The 25726-nt window shown below is 39.3% G+C and overlaps 1 protein-coding gene across 1 annotated transcript; it reads right to left on the bottom strand.

Moving 5' to 3' along the window:
* LOC124880511 (synaptopodin-2) lies at nt 1–25726 on the bottom strand. Its single transcript, XM_047385663.1, has 4 exons — nt 25548–25726; nt 9538–9689; nt 6156–6892; nt 1–4682 (listed from the first exon to the last, which is right to left on the bottom strand). Exons 1-4 carry the CDS (start codon nt 25653–25655, stop codon nt 958–960), a joined length of 4722 nt encoding a protein of 1573 aa, XP_047241619.1. The 5' UTR covers nt 25656–25726; the 3' UTR covers nt 1–957.

Genomic DNA, 25726 nt, shown 5'->3' with positions numbered 1-25726 from the left:
GAAGGTTAAGAGATAGTTTAATTTCACTGCAGTAAATGATACATAAAGTGCACAATGAGGGGAAACAAACAAAAACAACAAAGGAAGCTCTGTACCAAATATACATTTTACTCATAAAACTTACTCCTTCACTGATTCTATTTTGAAAATTAATTATGACCCAATCATAGCATGTTGTTAAAAAGAAGAAGATGCATTAATATTAAGGTCTGAAAGATGGTAGCTTTCAGTTGCCTGAAGTGAAACCTAAGCCTACACTAGTATGTGGACCTCAAAACTGGACTTCTCTTAAGGCACTTTAAATATAGCATCTAACATGATGCAACAGCTGGTAAGGAGACTAAAATAAAACTAACCCACCTAAGAAGGAGACATGAAAAAAATCATTAAATAAAAATACAGAAACACACAAAACATTGAATTAATAATCACTTAATTACCAGTCAAGTTAGTTTAAGCAATTTTTTTAGTATCACAAAGAGAATTTCTGTATCTCATGAGTTTAACTTGACCTACAAACCCAAAGTTGCTTTTTATGTCATTACTTGACTTTCCCGATGTTGCATTACAGCATATACACCATATCTTTTTTCCATTCACTTCCGACCTCTCCTTGCTTTCTTCTCATACGGACCAAAATGCTCCCCTATATTCTTAACATCACCCACTTAGATTTGTACACACCTGCATCAATTTAGCATACATCAACAAAATCTACCTTTGTTGACTCAGTTGTGGGTAACTTAAAGGTCTTAATGTGTTACTGAACTAATATAAATTACTGCTAAAAAGTTCTAACAAGCTTTTTAAGCCAATAAAAAGTCAACAGGGTGGAGACATTGATTGAACAAGCAAGTTTATACTATGTGCTCAAACGTTTCCACTGGCCAGTGTATTACAAGAGCACAAACTGTCTCAACCCAACTAGGCAATGAGCCTGCCATTTGCCTATATAAATCACTCTTTTTCGACTGATGTTGGCTTCCACACCTGAGCTGAGCTTTTGTTGGCTGTAAACTTAGGTTTGGGTGCAGCTCCAGTACTGCCACCATTTATAGACTCAGGCCTAGCAGCCAAAGGGAAGCTTGGGGCATTGTAGCTACTAGTAGGCTGAGCTTTGTATGGTACTGAGGGAGCTGCCAGATAGGGAGGGCTACTGGCTGGCTGGTAAGCAGCCTGTTGGTAGGGAAGGTTTAAAGGCTGAGGGGCTTGGAATTGATACGCTGGTGGAACAGGTTGCTGATACTGCTGGTTATATTCTTGTTGGTATAGACCACCGGGGGGTGGCTGATAAGGATAAACATTAGTTTGGGCGTGCTGACAATGGGGATCATGCACTACAGGCTGTGTAGGTATCCCATAGTCTTGATGGGGATATGGGGTCCTAAACGGTCCAGATTGCTGTGCTGGAGAAATTTGTGGATATCTACCAATTGTTTGGCTGTCGGGAAGTGAATTAGGGGGTGAGGTGGGCTTTGGTGTAGGGGGCTTGGCAGCCTCTACTCCTGGGCCAAAGATAAAGAGTGCAGAATCTAGTTTATAGGGTTGATGCTTCATGACATCAATAACATTCAGTGGTTTAGGGGTAGGCATTGGTTTATCTTTATCTTTTTTCTTTGCTTTGATTGAAGGACTAGTTGCAGGGGGCTGTTTTATTGCTGCTGGGGGATAAAATGGAGATTGAATAGGATTGTAAGCCTTGGGAGGTGGAGCACGTACATTGGGTGTATACTTCCATTCATTTGGTAAGGACACAGCTGGCGATGTTGACCGGCTTGCTTTGTTGGCTTCCACAGTCTCAGAATCCACAACAAACTTCTCCATACGGGATTGCCTCTTAGCAAACATGTCAGCTCCTTTCCCTCTGATGACTGGCATCTCAAATGCTGAACCCTGGGACAATTTAGGATTTAAGACAGTGGCCAGTGGGTTGACAGGTGATGCAGCTTTTTGACCAATAGTATAAGAGAACATCCGTCGTGGTGGAGGAGTCTGATTTTGCGATGGATGCCATGGTTTAGGAGAAGGTTGGGTGTTTACTGTAGACATGGGGACATTCAGAGATGTCTGCTGTAGGTGTGGTCTCCAGTCATTAACCGTTGTTGGAGGCTGAGCTTGACCTGAAGACCATGTATTGAGTTGTGGTTGTTGAGATGTGTTTGAAAGGGACTGTTGCCAGTTGGACTGTAGTGTGGGCTGTAAAGGAACCGGTTGAGCCCAGGATGGCTGATTTTGGGCCTGATTTTGCTCCTGGCACCAAGAACTTGTGTGTTGCTCGCCACCATGTTCTGGAGGTTGCTTAGCCCATGAAGTCTGAGATGGGGATTGGGGAGGAACTGGTGCCCATGGATTCAGATTAACTTGAGCCTGTGCTTGAGGTTGTATTTGAGCTGCATTCATCCACAATGGCTGAGTTTGGGCTTGTGTTTGCGTTTGTGACCATGAATTACCAGGAGGTTGCTGTTGAGGTGGTGTTGAGACCCAGGATGGTTGAGGTTGGCCTGGTACCTGGGCATTTGCCCATGATTGTGGCAGAGCCGGATGATGCTGTTGCTGTCCCCAAGGTGGTTGTGACTGTGTTTCTGGCTGAACCTGTTGAACCCAAGGAGGTTGTGGTTGTATATCTGGCTGAACTTGTTGAACCCATGGAGGTTCCACTTGAGCTTTTTGCTGAGGTTGTTGAACCCATGGCTGCTGCTGTTGGGAGTCTGTTTGGGATGGCTGTGTCCATGGATTCTGGGGATGTGTCTCCAATGGTTCTTGATGTTGACTCCAGGATGGATGTGTTTGCTGCAAGGGTGGCTTCTCCTTCATGTGTGCCCATGGTGGCTGAACCTGTGGCTGGGATTGAAGTTGCTCTTGAGGCTGGGCCCAGGGTGGCTGAATATTTGTCTGAGGTTGTGCTTGCTCTTCATGCTGAGTCCAGGATGGTTGTCCATGAGGGGCCCAAGTATTTGTGGTTAGTTGAATCTGTGTTTGGCTCTGAGCAGCCTTACGTGTTACCCATGGTGGCTGTGGTACAGAATGACTTGGAGTTGGGTTCTGAGGCTGCACTTGTGCTGATTGCCATGAACAAGCTGATAACTTTTGATGTGTTTGTGCCTGTGCGGAACCCCATGAGGTCATTTGAGAGGTCTCAGAATGTTGAGCAGAAATCACCTGACCATGTGCCTCTTGAGGTGTCACTTGTGGAGGCTGCTGTTGGGACTCTGACTCTGGTAGAGTCCATGAATGCTGTTCTGCTGTGGGGGGGTCTGCAGTAGTTTCCTCAGGGTTAGGAAGGGTAGGAGGCTCAGTGGCAGGTGCAGGAGTTGGCTCCAGTTCTGAAGCAGGGACCATCTCTGTGGTTGGGGCTGCAGCAGGTGTGGACAGACTATTTTCAGCACACTGAGGCATGCCCTGGTTGGCTGCTTCAATTTGAGCAGACCAAGGAGGGGAGTTGGGGTTGATCACAGGCTTTGGAGCAACTGGTGGAGGAATCTTAGGTTTAAGTCTTTGGGACTGAAGGAAATTGCAAGCTTCAGCCCCGAGACTAAGATAGTCTTCCTCAGGTCCAGACTCACACCCTTTTTTGTCACTTCTGTTGAGAAGGTTCAGCAATGCAGGGTTAGGTGATACTTTTGGGGCTTCTTTAAATGTGAACATAGGCTTGCTGGTATTCTTTCTCCTTGAGTCCAATAGTAGGCCAGTCCTAATTGCAGGAGTAGAAATGCGTTCATCGCGGGAAGCTATCTGCTCTCCTTGGCCCACAGAATCTTGATTGGTCCCACTTGCTCCATGAGAATAAGGGGTTGCCACCACATTTTCTGCTGTAAAAGGTTTTGCAGTACGATTGCTGTAAGAACTCTGAATTTCATTAGTTTGATGTTGGATTGTGCCATTGATGCTTGTAGAATAGTGTTGCATTTGCTGCTGCTCTTGATGATATTGTTGCTGTTGCTGATACATTTCCTGTTGCTTGTATTGTTGCTCATACTGCTGCTGCTGATATTGTTGATACTGTTGCTGCTGTTGGTAGTTCTGTTGTTGCTCATAGTACTGTTGCTCCTGATACTGCTGGTACTTCTGTTGGTTTTGTTGGTGCATATTTACATCCATGTAAGCATGACCCTCTGTTGTGGACTGCATGTAGGACTGCTCCACAACTTTTTTTTCCATCTCTGGCACTGCTTCCACAGGTATCCCGTGGCGCCGAAGTTCCTCATGTTCAGCGGTAATCTCATCCATCCTCTGACGCCTTTGAGCAAACATCAGTGCACCCTTGCCTTTGGTTTCGGGATAACATTCCATCTCTGCTTGTTCGTTCAAGTTATTGTTAATTTCAACAAGACTCTTCTCCAACTTAAAAGTCAGCACACCTTTACTACCTGGAGCATTCAAAAGAAAATGCTTGTTTGATTCGCAATCAATAGTAGCTTCAAAGCTAAATTCACCAGCTGGGATTTCTTGCTTGTCGTCTCCGTTCACCTCGTCTTCTTCGTCGCTGAACTCCGGTTCGTCTTCTCCTGTGCCGTAGCTTACAAGCGTGTATTTCTTGGCCCTCTGACGATGTTTCTTGAACATCAACACCCCCTTGTTGTGGGGGTTTGGAGGAGCAGCCGACAGCAGGAGAGCAATACGTTTACATTTGGACTTGGCTTCCTTCACCTGTTTCTCTGACAGGCTCTCGTTACGTCTGAGCCCTGTGTAGAGAAGAAAAAACAGTCCTGTGTTCAGAAGGGATTCAAAAAAGGTACATTTATATTGCCAAATTAAACAAAGATTTTTATTTTAGAAAGATTTCATCTCAAAATAAATCACATACAAGACAGTTCAAAACTAAGAAAAGCTAAATTTAATTACAAGAAAAATTAACTAAATTATGTAAATAATCTTATGTATTTTTATATAAAAAGTAATTTCAAGTCTTGAGAGTTGGAACGTACCAACCCTGAATCCAGGCTGGGAAATAAAATATGACCATTATTGAGCAATCATCTGAAACCTTCAAAGAACATGAAAAACAAGGAAATAAGGGCCTGGGACTGAGTTTATGATGTAATCTTAATAAATAAATAAATTGATACAACACTGATAACATAATTTGGTGTAGCATGAGTTCACAAATATAACCAGTGCTCCAGAGAAGAGCACAAATACTGGGATAGGGCTATGGTTAATATTTTTACAGTTGACAATTTCTTTTTTTTAAATGATTCAAACATTTTTAGAACTGTAAACAAAGCTAGTTTCTTCCTTCATTCGATAATTGCCTATATTCTTAAATTTACACAAAGGTTCCTACTTTTAACAGTATTGTATATTTAGCTGGGTGTAAAAATATCAATCTATGAAAGAAGCATTAACATTCTTTGATCTATGTATAATGTTTTTATTGGTTCACTCGCTAAGCATACAACACCATACATCAAATGAACAAGCCAAAAACATGAACCACAGAAATAACCTGCATGCAAGGATTTTAGGAGTCTGATCGTCTTTAGAAGTCGTTACCTGTAACTTCATAAAAGCTCCTTTTCGGTTTCATCATTTGACACATTTAGACAAACACGCACCATATTTTACCAACCCAATCTAACAAAGCAAAGTTATTCCTACAAAATAAATCAAACAGGCTTACTTCTTAATGCTCACGCAGGACAAACCAGAGGGTGGAGAAGACAACGAGAATGATAGACACTCTCACTTTTCCACCCCAGATAAAGCACCCAGTTTGAAAGGATCAGGTAACAAATGAGGGGAACACATGCTGGTGTCTGTCAAAGAGTCACTTCTGCAGGCATCATCAGTGTGCTCCTGTGATATTTCTGTCTTTTACACAGCTCAGAGGAGCACCTCACTATGTCTATATTCCTGCCCATTAAGAATGCTTACGAGGTTTGAAGGAACTGCCTCTCATTTTTTATCAATAGTTTTTATCTCTAAAGGTTTACTGTTATACTTTTTTTTTTAAATATGCTTTCTGTCTCCGTCGTATCTGCTTTCACTGAAAGGAATGAGCTCCCTCCTCCAAGAGCAGTAAAAAAAAAAAAAACATACTATTTTAAGGCTTACACACACAGGACATCAAGCTTTGGAATGCACATATGTCAACTAATGCAGTTTAATGATGCAAAACGTCATGGTAAAAATAGAAAAATGTCGAAGTTACTTACTTGCATGTTTTGCACGATGCTTGTTGGGTTTTTCTTGATCCCCTTCAGAGTCAGAGTCTTCCTGATCTTCGGCTAGAGTTGCTTCGTCCAATGGAATTTCGAATGAGACGGTGAAAGACCCAGGAGCAGGCTGGCAGAGTTCCCCTCCTTCCTCCTTTTCACTTTGCGACCCAACGTCTTCAATGACAGTAGGGCCACCCACACTCAGAGTGCCCCTCCCTGTCCCTGATGCATCTGGCAGCTTCAAAGTGACCTCCACCGAGGGAGCACTGACCACCACACCGTGCTGCCTGAGTGGCTTTCTAACGGGGCAAGGCACATGGTGTGATGAGGTGGTGTGAACTGTTTCAATGGTTGAAAAGTCCCCCTTAAACCCTTGAGCACTCCCAAGAGAGGTGTAGCCCTTATCGTCCAAGGTTTGCTCAGACAAGGACACCTGAAGCTCCACGAATTCTCCAGGGGAGAAGCACCGTTGTACTTCCTTCTTGTGCTTAGAAACCAGCTCATGACCTCCCAAATCATCTGATAAATTACCTCTGTGGGGAGCCTCTGTGTCGCTGTCCAACTCCCGATGGAGGACCTTACCTTGGGGATCAGATATGTAGAACTCCCTTGGGATTTCAGACTTTGGGGAAATGATGTGGAGGGTGGTGGTTTTCAAATTCTCATCTGAAGAGACCCCTTCACTGAGGTACATCCCTTCTGATTCACAGTCTTCAGAGGGGATGAAGTTGTATCTTTCAAAGAAAAGAGGGAAAACAGTAATAAGAATTACATTGAAAAGGATGTTGTTATATTTTGCTTGCTCTTCAGAAAAGGCACTGGTAAATTTTATTGAATGCATACACACAGGGTCATCCTGATGAACTGGAAGTTTGAATTTCTAACCATACTTAGTACTTTGTATTGACTAATTTTAGTAACAGCATTTATGCCTAACTCCTCACCCTAGCCACACTCTAACCAATACCTGTATATTGTTAACTCTAATCTTATCCTAAACTTAATTTACACCATACCTCTGAACCTAAAATGGTGGTCTGCCGCATTACAAAAAGAATTTTGTCCCCATTTGGCCCATCGGTCTTTAGAAGGTTAGTAAATATGCCAGAAAAAGTCCTATGTAGGTAACATAAACGAGTACACATACACACCCCAAACATTCCACTTTTGACTTTGTGAATTACATTTTGTGTTAGATGGTGCTATTATGACAAAAATTGCATAAAAAAATTTTAAGTTTAAATATTTAAACTATGTTCTTATTTGTCTAAGAAGAATGTCCACAAAATACCATTTAAACACGTGAAATTGGACTGAAGCGATAGGCCACTAGGCTTAAATTGTCAAAGCAATGAACTAGATCTAATCTTCAGTCATAACCTTAAACAAAAGGTCAGAGCCATAAAATGGAAAGTAATTACATTTACATCTCACTGGTACTAATTTCCACTTTGATGAAGTTCTGTAAAAAGCATTACAAAATGTTAATATCTCACTGCAGTCACTGAATTCCTGTCAATCAGACTTTGAAGAGTACAGTTTTAATGTACAAATAAAAAGAGGACAGTGTCTTCATAGTTTTATTTTATTTTATTTTATTTTTTTTGCAGCACTAGTGGCCTTTATTTTTTGGTATTAGAAAGTAGGCAGACAGGAAATGGGGTAAAGAGAGGGGGAAGACATGCAGCACAGGCCGCCGGGGTCAGGACTCGAACCAGGGACCGCTGCGTTGAGGACCAAAGCCTCCGTATATGGGTCGCATGATCTCTCACTACAAGACTCACCGCGCCCTTCATGCATTTTATTAACTACACTTAAATGTCATTGTTTCCCTTATAAAGGATGTTCTATATGCAGCAGAAAGAGAACGAAAAAATGTTTAATATGACTACAATGCTTCTGGTGACACTATAAACTGTTTTGACCAGTCAAGGCATGAGCAAAGACCATCAGGAAGGTTCAGGTACCAGAAAATAAATCTGATAACATGTTGACATATAACTATAACATATCATGTTGTAGTTAATTGGACAAATGGTCTTTCCTGATTACCTCCCACAGAAGTCAAGACGCCAATCTGAAGAAGCTTAAGGTCAAGCAAATCGTTTTTGTTTACCTTTATTTAACAGGGACACATTTAGAACCACCTGTCCAGGGTGTACCCTGCCTCTCGCCCATAGACTGCTGGAGATAGGCACCAGCTCCCCCGCGACCCACTATGGAATAAGCGGTAGAAAATGACTGACTGACTGACTGACTTTTAGAACCAACTTTAACTCAGCCAGAGAACTTTAAAAACATTAAAGTAAAGATTGGAGATAATCTATGACTATCAGCTTATTGCATGTTTTCCTTGTGGTTTTGAGAATTTTTCTGAGATGTTAATTCATGCATCCATGCCATCACCATGCCATCAATCTTTAGCTCCTTCAACTGATTCTTAATCAAATTTAAATTGGGACTCTACCTGGGCCACTCCAAAACTGTAATATTACTTCCTGTCAGAAAAAAAAAACATGCTGATAAAATTAAAACACATGGTTAGGCAGTTTGACGACCAATTACGTCTTACTCAATCTTTAATGAGTCTCTTTGGACTCTCTAAAGTCCATATTTTGAAGACTTTGTAATAGAAAGCCATAATTTAAACAATCAAACACATTATTTTTTTGTTATCCAAAAGCAGTAATTATATTATGTGTTTACTGGTGTGATGATTCACGCCTGTCTCTCTGGCAATCCAGTAGATGAGTTTGGGCATTTCAGTTGCCTGGACAACAGCACCTGCTTGACTGTATTGTGTCTAGCATAAATTCAGGTGCATAGGAGATTGTGGTGTGGATCTGTTTTCCAGTGAAGGTGACTCTTAAGGTTTTGGCATACAGAGACATTTTGGACAATCCTATGCTTGTGAGAACAGCTAGGAGGTGGCAACTCTTTGTTCCTACATGACTCTGCATGAGTGCACAAAGCAGGGTCCATAAAATTGACTGGGCTACACTGAGTCATGACACATTTGGGATGAATTAGAGCAGAAGACCTCTTATCCAATATCAGTGTCTGACCTACAAAATGGGCAAGGATTCCAACAAACAATCCTAAGCCTTGTGGAAAGTGTACACTGAAGAGTTAAAGCTGTTATAGCTGCAAAACGCAGGAGACTCGTCATTCTTAAACCCTACGCTTTAAGAATGACGTGTCAGTGGTCAAGTCATCAACATGTCATCAACATGTATGTCTGAAGGCAGACAAGCAAATACTTTTGGCAATTTCTGTTTTCATTTATTTTTGACGGGGCAACATAAAGTTTACAGTTTACTATAATTTTATCTTTTCTACCAAATGATCGTTTTAGCTAACTGTTGTAAGGGTGAACAACCTTTTAAGAAGTAATTGCAGACTGGTAATGGATTTTTCGATGAGTGCTAGAGCTTGTAAAAGTGTGAGATCACCGCAGGGCTCCCCGTTGATCGACACCACCTCATCACCCTCCTGGACTCCAGCCAGGCAGGCGTGACTGCCATCTTCCACCTGCAGTGGGAATAAACCAGGGAGAACAAAAGGACCATCAAATAATGTGTATCTACTACCCAATGACATTTGATCCCATAACAGTGATTCAATCTGGCTGAACATAACTGGCTCTGCTGCAGCTGGCAATAACACACAGGGACAAACAGGGACAAATGGAAATTGAGAAAAAGAGACCTGAAAGTAAGAACTGGTTACAATCACTCTTATCCCAACCAGTCACAACAGTTGTTTCACTGACAAAGACTATCCATGAACAATGTGAGTTTGAAAGTTTATTAAGAAGAGAGGAGGAAGTTTAAGAAAAAGAGCATTGATGAAGTTTTGATAGTTTTGATAGGGTCGTGGTCTGTAGTAACTGGTTTCCTGAGCTGATTAGAGACCGCAGATGCAACAAAAGTAGAGAATAATAAGTATGGCCAATGGGTTATAAGAAGGGGATGAAGAACTAGGTTCCAACACATTTTCCATCTAAAAATTCCAGACTTTTCCAGAGTTCTCAGTCCTTTTGTTTTTAAGTTTGTTTTTAAACATTAAATACAAAAGAACATTATTAATTTGTGGTAGATATATCTAGAGTGGACAGGCTTTAAATATGGAATATGCAAAATCCATATACTGGATGAGGCAAGACGAAAGGAAGGAAGAACACAAACTGGAAATACACAAGGGAAAGAAAGAAAGAAAGATTTTTGATTTTTTTTAAACTCATTTATTCACTCATTGATAATCCAAATAAACATTCACCTCAGATCAACACATTCATAAATAAAAGTTCATCAAAATTTAAAATAAACAGAGTACCTTCACAATCCCAAATATTTTTGAAAACATCCAAATCATCCATTTTGAAATAATATTTATATTCCAACATCACACTTGCTCTAACCATACTCTTGAAAAGCTTTACACAATTAGTATTTGGTTCATCATCAAGCTTAAATTTCCTACTCAAAACAATTCCCAACATTGCTTGACCAAGGAAAAAATTCAACAGCCTTCCTTTTTTCTTCTTTCTTTTGTTATATGAAAAACCAAAAATAAAAGACTACTCTGTAAAACTTTCCGCAAATGATTTCCAAATGTCACTAAGAAGTATGAATAAATCCATTATTCGAAAACATTGTACAAAACAATGAAAAATGGTTTCTCTTAACAAACAAAAAGGACATTTATCTGAAACAACAGGATTAATAATGGAAACAAAAGCATTAACTGCAACAATACCATGTAAAATTCTCCTCTGTAAATCACCAGCATTTTTAGTCAATGGTGGCATATAATAAGATATATATATAAGACAGGGTGAAGGAGAGCCCAACTTGTCCGGACTGGACGTTTTTCTCCGGATACACGATGGACTCCTGGCAGAAGTGGAGGATTGTGTGTTTGTCGATAATGTCAGTCGAGGATGTGGAAGATGTGTATATAATTGGATGTTTGATATCAGGATTTCTGCTTTTTGGAGACAGCGGTTACCTGGCATATCGAGAAATTCGGAGTGTCAGCAGCTGTTCTGGCCATTGTAAGGCTGCCTGGCATGTGTGATGGGATCTTCAGGGCGATCAGCACTCAGACTGAGATGTTACGTGAGCTGAATCGCAGACTGGATGTGATCCTTAGGATCGCAGGCAGCTTGCGGTTCCTGGACTCAGGGGTGAAATGGGATAAATCTTGGAGAAAGTTGTTCGCTCGGATCTGGCAGAAAGACCAGGAATTTGGCTGTTTTGATTCGCCTTTGAGAAGCACCAGCGAGACTCTCAAGGCTGACGGAAAATTAAGAGTCAGCCTAACCCAAATAATTAGTGTTTTTCTGAATCTGGCTCCCCTGCACGGCCTTGATAGCTGGCTATCTTCAACTTCTCCTGGAAGTTATGTAAACATGACGCTCTGCTCCCTCTGCCCCCTCCCTTCCCTGAGGACACCTGTGGACCTGCTCAGAACTTTGTGGCCGGTTGATGAACATTCCAACGAACCATCAAGGACAATGGCCTCTGTGACAGTGCTTCATGGACTTACTTGCACACACTCACTTGCACACACACACATGCTCAAGATAAACATATGCACCCCTCATACCACCTTCACCGTTCCCGGCATGATGTTGTTTTGTAAATTTGTTGCTTCTTTGTGCTGAGGTTTTTTGCAATCTCAAACTGTATCCTGCTAAGGATAAAGTGTGAAATATGATTTTGTTCCTCTACTTACCTAATGTGGCCTCTTTTCTCATCTAGCAAGGGCAGCGCCTGTGAGTGGGCAGCAAAGCCTCGGTGACCCGTCCCCCTTTGTCTTGTGTCATGATGTATGTTTGGATGGGTTGTACTGGAATTCTAATTTCCCCTCGGGGATCAATAAAGTATCTTTGAATTGAATTGAATTGAATATAAAGTAACCCCCAAACCGGTTTCACAACAGGATCAACTTTAAAATAATCTCTCCCTGGGGTGTCTTTTTTATTTTTAACTTAACCTCATTTAAAGCGTTAACACATCTTTTATATACTATTTTCCCATTCACAGAATCCAGTGGTGTCCATAAATGTTTTTCCTTCTCTAAAAAAAGTACCAGAACATTCAAAATCCTTCAGCTGTGGCTTAATGCACAATTTTAAGAAAAGGTCTGTTTCATCAGGTGTTAAAAAAACCATTGAACCATCCATTTAGTAGTCTTTTATCGTCTTCAGATAACACTTGCTTGATTTTTTTCAGCATCATGCCTACAATACGGATAGAGCTAACCTCCAGTCTTCTTGCCAAGGACACAACATCTTCCATTTCAACTCCAACACGTTTAAGCAAATGTCTTAGAGTAGTAACTCCCTTTTTCATCAACAGTTCCGAGATCATTGCCATATCGTCCCAGGATGAACCTAAACGAGATCCCTAGAGGATAGGTTCTAATAATAGCCAATGCAAAGAAGTAGATGTCCCAAGTCTCTTTGTTTCCATCAGCCAGGTTTTCAAGACACTAACATAAAAAGGTGACAAACACTTTACACTATACCTTGAGAAATCAAAAATAAACAAATGTTTACCAAAACCCAAATTACCAACTTTTGAGAAAAAACATTCTGTAACCCTCCTCCACAAAACATTTTGATCCCCATTCAAAAAACTCTGTAAAAACTGTAACCTGAATGCTGCTTTTCTACTTTCTAAATGAATTAAACTTTGTTCTCCTTCTTCCTTTGCCAAAAACAAAACACTCTGAGGCACCCAATGCAATCTGCTCCAAAACAAATTTAAAATAATAGTCTGGAATTTCGCTAATAGGTTTGGAGGAGGTTCCAAAACAGCTAAACGATGACATAAAGATGAAGCAACAAGATTGTTAATAAGAAGTGTTGCACAACCTTGTCGGATACTTCTCTTTACATTAAAAGGAGCACTTAAACCACCATTGACCTTCAACACACTTTCAATGTCACAATAGAGGGCTTTAATCATGGCAATGAAACCAGAGGAGAAACCAAAAGCCTTCAACGTATTCCAGAGATATTGGTGCTCCACCCGATCAAATGCCTTTTCTTGGTCAAGAGAAATCAGACCAAAGTTAATGTCTAATAAATTAGATGTCCAAATAATCTCGAATTATTGATATACAGGTCCTTCTCAAAATATTAGCATATTGTGATAAAGTTCATTATTTTCCATAATGTCATGATGAAAATAATGAACTTTATCACAATATGCTAATATTTTGAGAAGGACCTGTATTATCTCTTCTTGATCTGCCAGGGATACAATAAGACTGATCAACATGTATAACTTGACCAATCACTTTTCTCAATCTGCATGCCAAAACCTTGGAGAAGATCTTATAATCAGCCCATAATAAACTGACAGGTCTCCAGTTCTTTATTTCATAAAGATCCCTTTTCTTAGGAAGAAGAGTGAGCACAGCTCTACGACAGCTAAGGGGTAGCTTTCCCTTTGATACACTGTCATTGAGGACTTCCAACAAATCTTCAGCCAAAACAGACCAACATGATTTATAAAATTCCACAGGCAATCCATTTATTCCTGGAGCTTTACCATTTTCCATGCACAACAGTGCGTCCTGCAATTCTTGCAAGGTTAAAACATGCTCCAAAATAGTGTTATCTTGCTCTGAAACTTTTGGCAAGTTATTAAGAAATTCTTCAGTCATCAAAGAGTCATCTTTAAACTCACTGATATACAGCTTTGAAAAAAAGTCTACAGCTCTTTTCCGCAATTCAGTGGGTTCTGTCAACTCTTTTCCATCTTCTGATCGAATACAGTGAATGGGACGATTTTGCCAATTTTTCTTCTCCAAACTAAAGAAGAATTTAGAGGGAGCATCCATTTCAGAGATATTCTGAAAACATGAACGTACCAGAGCTCCCTGTGCTCTGAACCCAAGCAGATCAGCCAAAGCAGTTTTTTGTCTTTTGAGTGCCTGAATATGGCCTCGATTTCCTGTGGACACATGAAAATTCTGAAGATCCACAATATCAGTCTTTAATTCTTCAATAGATTTAACCATTTCTCTTGTAATATTGTGTGTGTATTGAATACAAAATTGCTGAATACCAATATCCCACCACTGCTGCACAGATGTAAACTGAAATTTCATGGTTCTCCATTGCTTCCAAAAAAATGAAAATCCTTTTTTAAAACAACCATCATTTAACAGAACAGTATTAAAGTGCCAGTATGCACTCTTAGGTCTCAATCTATTTATAAACACATTTCCTATAACCAAATAATGATCAGAAAAACCCACCGGACACAACGTGCATGATCTAAATATTTGTAAATGGTGACCATAACAGTAAAACCTATCTAATCTTGCTAAGGAAATATAATTATCTTTACAATGAGTCATGAATATTGCCTTGTTTTTCCATGTTTAGAACGCCACACGTCAACTAAATCATAAGTCTCAATAATTCGTTTCAATATCCTCCTCGAATTTATATGTGGTTCCAAATGATTCCTATCCAAATCATCAACGGTACAATTAAAATCACCTCCTAAAATCAGGTAATCTGTTGACACACATCTTAACAACGTATTTGCTAATTTTTCTAAAAAAACATATCGTTCACTTGAAGTCACAGGAGCACACACATTCAATAAAGTCAACTTTATATTTTCATACTTAACAATAACCTTTAACAATCTTCCAGATACAATATCTTCAATTTCACTAGAAACTGGAAGAAAATGTCCAGAGAAAAGAATTGCTACTCCTGCACTCTGTGAAGTTATATGACTCAGAACAAGATTCCCATCCCATTCTTTCTTCCAGTCAACTTCATTATCAACACTATGAGTTTCTTGAGCAAAAGCTATGTCAATACATTTAGATTTTAAGAGTTTGTAATATACAGCCCTTTTTTTCATATCCCTTGCACCATTAAGGTTCAAAGATGAGATTTTAAAACTACTCATAGCCACACAAAAAAAAGAACCAGAAAAAAAAGAAAATACAGCATCTTATCGGCTGTTTTTTAACTTTCAGAAAAATTATTTAGTTCGAACTCTGATTTTCTGCATCAGTTTTTGAAGTCTATATATTTCAGTGTATTTTAAGCCATCAGAAGTCCTCTGTCTCATTAACCATTTAACTGAATCAACAAAAGGTTTTCTATTAGGGAAAAAATCATCTATTGCCACATCCCGTTTTCCTTTGGTTACTTCCAAAAAACCTCTAATCTGTTCTAAACTGTATCCATTAGTTCTCTGGCCATCAGGAATAGAGGAGTCAGAAGACTCTCTATCACTATCAGAGTCAGTTAAAGCCTGCATCTTTTTAAGTTTTGCCCCTAAAAATTCTAATCAGGTTTCCTCCACTGTGAACTGATTCATCAACATCCATCCTCTGTTGAACTCCTTGCATAGACGTTTGACTTACAGGTCCTTCTCAAACAATTAGCATATTGTGATAAAGTTCATTATTTTCTATAATGTCATGATGAAAATTTAATATTCATATATTTTTGATTCATTGCACACTAACTGAAATATTTCAGGTCTTTTATTGTCGTATAACCGATGATTGTGGCATACAGCTCATGAAAACCCAAAATTCCTATCTCACAAAATTAGCATATTTCATCCGACCAATAAAAGAAAAGTGTTTTTAATACAAAAAACGTCAACCATCAAATAATCATGTACAGTTATGCACTCAATACTTGGTTGGGAATCCTTTGGCAGAAATGACTGCTTCAATGCGGCGTGGCATGGAGGCAATCAGCCTGTGGCACTGCTGAGGTCTTATGGAGGCCTAGGATGCTTCGATAGCGGCCTTTAGCTCATTCAGATTGTTGGGTCTTGAGTCTCTCAACGTTCTCTTCACAATATCCCACAGATTCTCTATGGGGTTCAGGTCAGGAGAGTTGGCAGGCCAATTGAGCACAGTGATACCATGGTCAGTAAACTATTTACCAGTGGTTTTGGCACTGTGAGCAGGTGCCAGGTCGTGCTGAAAAATGAAATCTTCATCTCCATAAAGCTTTTCAGCAGATGGAAGCATGAAGTGCTCCAAAATCTCCTGATAGCTAGCTGCATTGACCCTGCCCTTGATAAAACACAGTGGACCAACACCAGCAGCTGACACGGCACCAGACCATCACTGACTGTGGGTACTTGACACTGGACTTCTGGCATTTTAGCATTTCCTTCTCCCCAGTCTTCCTCCAGACTCTGGCACCTTGATTTCCGAATGACATGCAGAATTTGCTTTCATCCGAAAAAAGTACTTTGGACCACTGAGCAACAGTCCAGTGCTGCTTCTCTGTAGCCCAGGTCTGGGGAATGCGGCACCTGTAGCCCATTTCCTGCACACGCCTGTGCACGGTGGCTCTGGATGTTTCTACTCCAGACTCAGTCCACTGCTTCCGCAGGTCCCCCAAGGTCTGGAATCGGCCCTTCTCCACAATCTTCCTCAGGGTCCGGTCACCTCTTCTCGTTGTGCAGCGTTTTCTGCCACACTTTTTCCTTCCCACAGACTTCCCACTGAGGTTCCTTGATACAGCACTCTGGAAACAGCCTATTTGTTCAGAAATTTCTTTCTGTGTCTTACCCTCTTGCTTGAGGGTGTCAATAGTGGCCTTCTGGACAGCAGTCAGGTCGGCAGTCTTACCCATGATTGGGATTTTGAGTGATGAACCAGGCTGGGACTTTTAAAGGCCTCAGGAATCTTTTGCAGGTGTTTAGAGTTAACTCGTTGATTCAGATGATTAGGTTCATAGCTCATTTAGAGACCCTTTTAATGATATGCTAATTTTGTGAGATAGGAATTTTGGGTTTTCATGAGCTGTATGCCAAAATCATCTGTATTAAGACAATAAAAGACCTGAAATATTTCAGTTAGTGTGCAATGAATCTAAAATATATGAATGTTAAATTTTCATCATGACATTATGGAAAATAATGAACTTTATCACAATATGCTAATGTTTTGAGAAGGTCCTGTAATTCCTCACACACTTCAGCAGAATTAGAGGCAAACACAATGCTTTCCTGATTGCGAGTTCTCTGTGTTCTCCTGCATTCATTGTTGAAACTCTTTTCCTTGCGCTGCCTGGTGAAACCTCCTTCCCCTTCATTAACTGCTGAAGCTTCAGCCACATCTGACGTCCCTTCCCCTGCATTTTCATTAACCTGAACAAACTCTGCCTCTTTTTGAACCTTATCAGGGCAATTACGGACTGAATGCCCTTCCTGATTACATCCAAAACACCTCATGGTTTCTGTTGTTGCAAAAATAGCATAATGAAATCCATCAACCTTAAATTTCATTACTATATTCAGCTCCTCATTTTCATTTTTTAGAATCATAAACACTTGTCTTCTAAAAGAAATGACGTGTTTCAACTTCGCTGATTTACAACCAGATGGGAGGATTTTCATTGCTGACACAATCTGACCATGACGTGACAATTCCTTCAGCAACACATCATCACTAATAAAAGGAGGCAGATTAGACAGGATTATCCTTTTTACTGGTTTCATTAGAGGGAATACAGTAGTTTGCGTATTTTTCAATACAATTCCCCTCTCAACTACGCTATTCACCTCGTCGATAGAGTCCAGAAACATAACCACCGCATTATTCATCCTAGACGCTGCCTTCAAGCTTTCACAACCGACAAGTTCCCCAACAGCTAAACCACACTCCTCGACCGAATAATCCACGCCAACGGGAAAGGCTCCTAAAGCCATCAGAACCGTATTTCCTTCCGGCCATCGCACCCAGCTAAAAGCTCGGTGGTGCCGGTAAAAATATGAAAGAAACACCAGAAAAACAAGACCGTGTTGAAAGATAGGAAAACATGAATCACCACTGTAAAAAGTGAATTGTAAACCTTCAGAAAACCTCACCACACATGCAGCAGACGCTCACGCATGCGCACGCGAAAGAAAGAAAGAAAGAAAGGAAGGGAATAATCTATAGAAGCCAGGAAGGACATAAGGAAGAGCACAACGAGGAAAGAAAAGAAGTTAAAAAGAAATGACATAGGGAAGTGGATGAGGAAGCAAGAAAGGAATGGCTAAAATGAGGACAATGGGATATTTTTCCATATTCTTTTTCTCGTTTTTCCATACTCATCCATACCTGGAAAAGACTGAAATCAAATTCCACTATTTCCATATTTTTTGCAGACTAAGTATGAACCTTTGAAGGAATGTAAGGATAAATAATGTGGAGATGAGAGACAAAGAAGGAAGAGATAAGGGATGAAGGAGATACGAATGTGCGACGTAAGCTTGAAAGAACCAAAGATCAAAAATGAAGGTTCTAGGAATAAGAGACATGAGGATGAGAATCTGGAGGCATAAAGGAGGTAAAGATGATAGTTGGGTGACGTAAGGATGAGGGAAGAAGGATAGGAGAGGCGTGGGTGAGAGATAGAAGAATGAAGGAGATAGGGATGAAGGATGGAGGGATGAAAAATAAAGGAATGAGGGATCGAGAAGTGATTGAAGTTGAAATGGGGGTAATGAAAAGTTGAACCGCTGAATGTAAGGGAAGGCAGGGTCAAAAAACATGATTCAAAGTGCTAAAAAGGTGAACTGGGTATGGTGGTGGAGCTGTAGCCCTACTCCCAAAGACACATTATCTCAATATATGACATGAGACCTAAATACAGAATGCGTTAAATATTAGAACCTAAATAGTCAGAACCTTTTACAAAAGTTAAATAAATTAATATTTACCCAAAGAAGAAGACAATGGTGTTTTTGTTTGACATAAAGTATGCCAATGAAAATATAAAAAAAAACATATTTTATGTTTGAAAGGATAATCTTTAGCTTTACTAAAAAGATCACAACACAGTTCCAGAGCAAAGTTTACATCTACTTATCATGAACATACATGTCTTAATAATAAGGTGCTTCTAATGATTTTCTGACCAGTTGTTTTCCAGAAAAGGAATAATAATCTGCACTTTGCTATCCCTGTTGTCTATGTATAACAGAACAGTGGAGATTCATTTAAAGGGCACTTCTTTAATCAGTTAAAACAGTGATTGATAATTTAATTTTCTAGTAATTGGTTCTTGCTACCTAATGGTTTAGAGATTTTTAATAAGGGGAAATTACCCATAAAATTAGCTCAAAAGGCCACTCATACAGCTATGGAGATGAACGATCATATTAGTACCATACAGTCTGGAAATGTGATAGGACCTATAACAGATAGTAATAGATAGAGTTACATTTTGTAAGACATTCATAGATTTCTTAGGACTTGGAAACACTTTAATATATCAATTCCTGTTTTATAATTCTCCAATTTGTCCCTTTCCCATAGTCAATAGACAACAGAACCTCAGAAAACTCATCAGTGCATCCAGTACATTAAACTTGAGTTAATCTACACAACCTCCAGCTCAAATCTTCTCAGGGATTAATTGCAGTAAGCAAGATTTATGACATGAAAATGAAAAGGTTAACCATGAAAATTAAACCATATGAAAAGGTCACTAACCATGAGTATGCAAATATCAATGAAAGCCCCTTTCTGTTTTGGACACAAATGGGTACAGTAGCACTATTGTATTTGGGTCTGCTACAGTCGCATTTAATGGCACAGTAACATTTAACAATTTTCTGAGTTCATTACTTTAAACATATTTCAAATTATTCCTCGTTTTTGCACAAATATGTGTGTATTTATTATTATAAAATATATCTAAAAAATATAATGCTGTTTTTGAGCCTTACCATTTTAAAAATACGTCAAATTGTTTTCTGTTTTTCTCCCTCGAAATATTAATTAATATGATACAATTACAAAATCCCACACCACCCACCTTAGATCTTATAAACACACACACACACACACACACACACACACACACACACACACACACATGCACACACACACACACACACACAAGAGGGGCAATAAATATAAATAAAATATTTCAGCAAACTTAAACTTAAACACACACAAAACTTACTGCAACAGTATGGTACAGCTCCTCATTCGTTACGTTCTGAACAAAAAGCACCTATACTTGTAGTAAGTAGTATTTGTCACTAGATGGCGCAGAAAAAGCATGTTTAGGAGACCCTCGTTTCTCTGGTTTTGGGGATTGTTGCCTCTATTCCTTGTTCCCAACTTTTTGTTTAAAAAAACCCAATTCAAACACAAACAAATCTGTGTTCAATAAGGAAAATTAATAACAGTTTTGCGAGCTAGAATGCGAAACTAGAATGCTTTATGATTTACATTATACAGCAGATAGGTTTAATATTAACCCCCCTGACTTTACTCTCAGTTTTTATAAGTAGATAAACAGACCCTAAAAAGGCAGTCAGAGTGACCATCCATCAGCAATCATATCTCATTACAGGGAGGATGGATTCCACTGGAACCTGACCATAACCTATCCAAACTCCAAAAAAGGAGGGAGAATGTTTGTCACCGCTCTCCTTGGAAGCCAAACATACACAGTTGGTCCCATTTTCCCTCTCCCTGTCCTGTTTGAAATTTACTGCTCGTAAAAGCCGAGCCTGAGTCATTTGTTTAGAAATGCAACAGGTAAATACAGCTGGTGATAAACAGTTCTGTCCACTCTTTCTGAATTAAATGTTTGTCAAAAAACAATCACATTTAATGCTCACTTTGTAAAGGGTTCTAGGCTACCCTGTTTTCTATAAGTTCGTCTATAAACTAAGCAGACTTTAACTGCAAATGAAAATCACTGGAAGAGTAGCTCAGAAAAGATCCAACCTTCCAAAACTCAGATGAATCACATTCTTACATTTTTGGTAAATCCCTTTCAGCTGCCTGCAGGTTTCATACATCATAAGAGAAAATCAGACACCTAGTTCTTTTTAATCAACTTATATTAAACTCAAGTCAGACAATTTATAAAGTTTACCCACAAGTAAAACCAAGCTACAGTACCTCTCAAATGTTTTCACAACCCTTTAACTTTTCGACTTGTTTTTAACCCCGAACTGGAATGTATTTTATTAGTTTTAATGTGACAAAACAAGTAGGGTGTAATTTTAAATTCATCCTCCTTTACTCAGATATCCCTAATTAAAATCAAGTGTAACCAATTCCCTCCAGACGTAATTCAATTACTTAATGGAGTCAAACTGTGAGTAATTTAATCTCTGAATAAATCCAGGTGTTATGTGAAGGCTTCAGAGGTTTATTAGAGAACATTAGTGAACAAACACCATCATGGAGACCAAGGAACTCAGCAGACAGGTCATGAAGAAAGCTATGGAGAAGTTTAAAGCAGAATTAGGTTAGAGTATGGCACAACTACAAAACTACCAAGACATGGCTTTCCACCTAAATTGACAGAGCAGGCAAGGAGAGCGTTAATCAGCTTAGATGTTTATGGCAACTCTGGAGGAGCTTCAGAGCCCACAGCTTAGGTGTAGACAGCACAAATTTTAGTCATGCACCCCACAAATCTAGACTTTATAAAAAAGGGGTGGGAAGAAAGGCATTGTTGAAAGAAACCCGCCAGAACCTCATTTGCAGTTTGCCACAAGCATGTATGACTCAACTTGTTGCCCTACATAACAAAATGCTATGTTTGGTGGAAAACTAACTAATAAACCAATAGGTAAAACTTTGTGGTACAAATGTGAGAAAATGTGATGTTTTTTTAAGGCTCTGTGTAAACATCCTTGTCAGAAATTCTTACTTTAGAAAGAGTACAAAAATAGTAAGATGACAACTAACCTACTTTATAAATACAGATTTCAAGTGTTGCTCCTTACTTTTTCTCCCCGCAATAACATGATAAAAAGGTCATTTACCTAAATGAAAAATATAGCATTTGCTGAAGCCTAAACCAAATGTTCTTGGGCAAAAGTGGCACATCACAGTTTGTCAGGGTGCAAAAACAGAGAAATGCAACCATGCACACGCAGCCTGAGACTTAATGTCACTAGTTAACCAAACATGCAGGATGTCCGAAGAAAACCAGTGCATGATATGATCTGGTTAACCAGATCAAGGCCAAACTACGCCTCACCTTGTGAATCAACAAGTCAAAGAACTAAGTGCAAACTTTGTTGTTTTCTAACATCCTCATTCAGGTCCAGCTGCTATGGAGACCTAATCTTAATTTATTTAGATGTGAAACCAAAAAAACAACAAAAATCATGTAACATCTTTTTACAGAGTTTCTGTCAGATTGATGATTTAATGAGAAATACAGAGCCAGTACTCATGCAGTAGAAGTAGTTAAGGAGAGCAGGAAAGCACCACTGAATGACTGAAAGCTGTGGCATTTTGCTGACTTCTTAATAACTTAATAAGGTTCCGATGGTGCGCTATTATGGCTTGAATATCCACAACAGAAGGCCTCTTGGTCCGTATCTAATTCAATAATCCAGGCAGAGTACTATCTATTCGGGTCAGGTTAGAGATCTAATTGTGCAGTAGAGATATAAAGTTGTAAATAATAGACCCATTTGGCAGATTTAAGGGTTCACAGTTTGTTGTTTCATACCTGATTTAATGCATGTTGACGTTCTACATTCAAGGATGAAATACCTTTATAATTAGGCTGCAACATAAGGGTAGTAGTTGGTTTTTTTTTTTATCTCCTTTGAGATATTTTGCTGTTTCTGTAGCTTTAAAAAAAGTGACCTCATCAGTTTTCTACTTAGAGCCAGGACTCAGAATAAAAAGAAAAATACAACCTCCCTTTTATGGCGAGGAGAATTAAGAAGTCATGCACCCACCATTCTAATCCGAGCAAACAAAACACAGCTTCAACTAAATTCAAGAGAATTTGACCAAGCATAGAGAAATCTAGACCTTATGATGATATTTCTTTTAACTGATTGACCTGGCTTTCTGTCCTTTCAACTAAAACTGAAAGAGTTTAATAAAGTTCTGGCTCCCATATGATTTAGTCTAATCATCCATAGATGACAAGCAAACAGATGATGTTGAACTTAGCGTTTAGCTCCATGATTGGATGGTTTCAGGGGAGATATAAAACTTACATAAGCTTTTCAGAGCGTAGAGCTTTGTCCCTGTATGGAGCCCTGTTTTTGGCATAGCATTTTGCAAGACACTTTACAAGACTGAGTGCAGAATGTGTTTACTTGTGAGTAAAAACTGAAAGGATTCTTAAAAGGTTCAGATATTTTTTCTGAGATGATGTTCTCATATACTTTTGGTTACCTCCGTGGTAGACTGATCCAAATCTAGCGAGAAAATGCAGTTTTTCGTCCAATTTTTCTTCTAAACATTGCTATGTGTTGCTTCAGAGACACTGTTAAATGAACTGTTTCCTAAGGAGAAATATGAACATGCTACCTTCAGCTGCAGAAAAGTCTTAATGAAAGTCAGAAACAAACTTCTTTATTCAGTCGTTGCATGTTCTTCTAGAACTAAAAATGATCTCCTGATGCTTTAGTCTCTGAGGTGTTTCTTTCAGCTGGAGCTTTGATGTCGCAAGGAATGCAGCTCAACAAAAACATTTACATCTTCAGTATTTTGACGACGACTTGATGAGTGATCTGTGCGGCGTGCATTGCAATACCATATATAGAGCCACAGCAGCTCCTTAGGAGTTAAGGCACCTGGATTTACCACTGTGACTGGACTGCAGGCTCAGAAAGCAGCTTTTAAGAAATGTTTTTCACTAAAGCAATGAACTGGGTGAGGACTAAGTTAACTTGTGATTCTCTTACAATAGAAACTGCAAAGTTTCTGGCATTAGTTATTTTAGACTGGAGTTCCGAAAAGTGATGTTAAAACTAGTGAGTCACAGTATAACCTAAGTTGTATTGTAAGGCACTATATTGTATGTATGACCACTGACAGATCTGGAGGATTTGCCCTAAATCTCCAGGAAAACAATTAGGCATTTGAACAGTTATGGTATCAAACTACTTCAAGTAACGGTTGGCAGATTGAGGATTGTTTTCCAACTGTATGGAGCATAAGAATACTGTAGCATTGCCCCTCCCACATCTGTTGCTGTGTACATTAATGCAGGAAAGCCAATTCAGCCATTTACAAATATTTTTAATAGTGAAAAGCACGGACAATCAAGGAGTAGAAATGAAAGCATAGGCTAGTTACCGGTATTGACTGACAAGATTGTAAAAAGTTACAATTACAAAATTGCTAAAATTTTCCTTCAGACTGTTCTTAGCATTAAAAGTGCTCTTGATGAGATGATAGAGAACGTAGTAAAGTTAACAAGACTGTACTCCAACTATATGTAGCATAGAACAGCTGCACTGTTAGTCAGCTGGCTGAATGATGGCTAATACATTTTTATTTTACTTGCAAAAAGGACCAATTCAGATGTTTAGAAATATTACATGTTATGAAAAACACAGACAGTCAAGCTGTGAAACCTAAAGCGTAGGCTAGTTACTGGTATAAATGTGTAGAGTTTTATTTGAAGCTCTGGTTTTAATTTTCATCATACTGTTTCTACAGTTTAATGTCCCTTTAATGAGGTCACACAGAAAGTACCAGAATGACCAGAGCTTTCACCTGGCTGTTTAAAGCATAGAGCAATGCAAGGTACCCCTTCCCCACTTGTTGCTGTTGGTCAGCTGGCTGATAGAACCGATCGCTTCATGTTTTCCTCACTTAGAGTAAAGACAAATTAGTGGTTTATTTCCAGTCACAAAAAAAAAAAAAAAAAAAAACACAAAAAAAAAAAAAAAAATGGCGAAGGTTTTGAAACAGAACGAGTACCACCCATGTCTCTTATTACGATTTTTTTTCTTCAAAATACTGCCATGAGCTGGTTAGTAAGTGTAAATAAAATCATTTAGATCATGCTAAACATATTTTGCTTTTGATCTTTGTCTTCATTCCATATTACTGATACTTCTAATCAGTGTTATGTACCATGAGAATTCTGAATCATAACTATAATATATTTTTTAGAAAGCCTGCTGCACATTAAAATAAAAAGTTTTAAGATTTGTCGTCACACCCTCTTTCTTATCAGTCGTTTAAATGGACCTTCTTGGAATGGTTTTAGCTTTATCGTTATCAGTTTTGGTTCATCTGCATATGCAACCAGGCATGACGCAAACGCTCATTTCTCTTTCCCAGGTTAGGACGTATCCTGAATAATGCTTTGTTTTCTTGCAAGAGCCTCTGCCAACCTATGAAAGATCACACTGCCCTGAGCTTCGCACTCTCTCTTTGGCCTTGACCATATAAGGATGCTGAGGAATCTCTCACCAAAACACGGCCAACGCAGACAAAAATGCAGCCAGTCAAAAAAGTGTTTCACAAACCCAAAAAAATTGTAAAACAAATTGTTAGAAATATTTCTTGGTTCCTACAGTTTTGCTGTTGCCTGGCAATGCAGCAAAGTGATTTCATAAAAGAAAATTAGAATAGATAGATAGATACCTGGGAAGCGAGTAAAGGTCTGTAAATGTCCCCCTCTCCCTCTTTTAGGGTGAATCCCCACGGTGCGCCACCACGCAGAGTCACGCAGACGTAGTCCCCGGTGCCCATGCTGCGCGCAGCCCCCTCAGCCAAACTACCACGGCGCGCTCATCGAGCTGTCAGCCCCTTAGCAGCGGCGC

Source organism: Girardinichthys multiradiatus, chromosome 14, assembly GCF_021462225.1.
Source record: "Girardinichthys multiradiatus isolate DD_20200921_A chromosome 14, DD_fGirMul_XY1, whole genome shotgun sequence".
Taxonomy (NCBI): Eukaryota; Metazoa; Chordata; class Actinopteri; order Cyprinodontiformes; family Goodeidae; genus Girardinichthys; species Girardinichthys multiradiatus.
Note: the sequence above shows the minus strand (reverse complement) of the source record. Positions and strands in the feature narration are given on the sequence as shown.

Bases quoted from the DNA above. Each gene is read 5' to 3' on its own strand.
- LOC124880511 (XM_047385663.1), bottom strand. From the start codon at position 25,655: ATGGGCACCGGGGACTACGTCTGCGTGACTCTGCGTGGTGGCGCACCG. The intron at 9,690-25,547 runs GTATCTATCTAT...TTCCCACTGCAG, and splicing joins GACCTTTACTCGCTTCCCAG to GTGGAAGATGGCAGTCACGC. The intron at 6,893-9,537 runs GTTGTTCACCCT...TTTCTTTGAAAG, and splicing joins CTGCAATTACTTCTTAAAAG to ATACAACTTCATCCCCTCTG.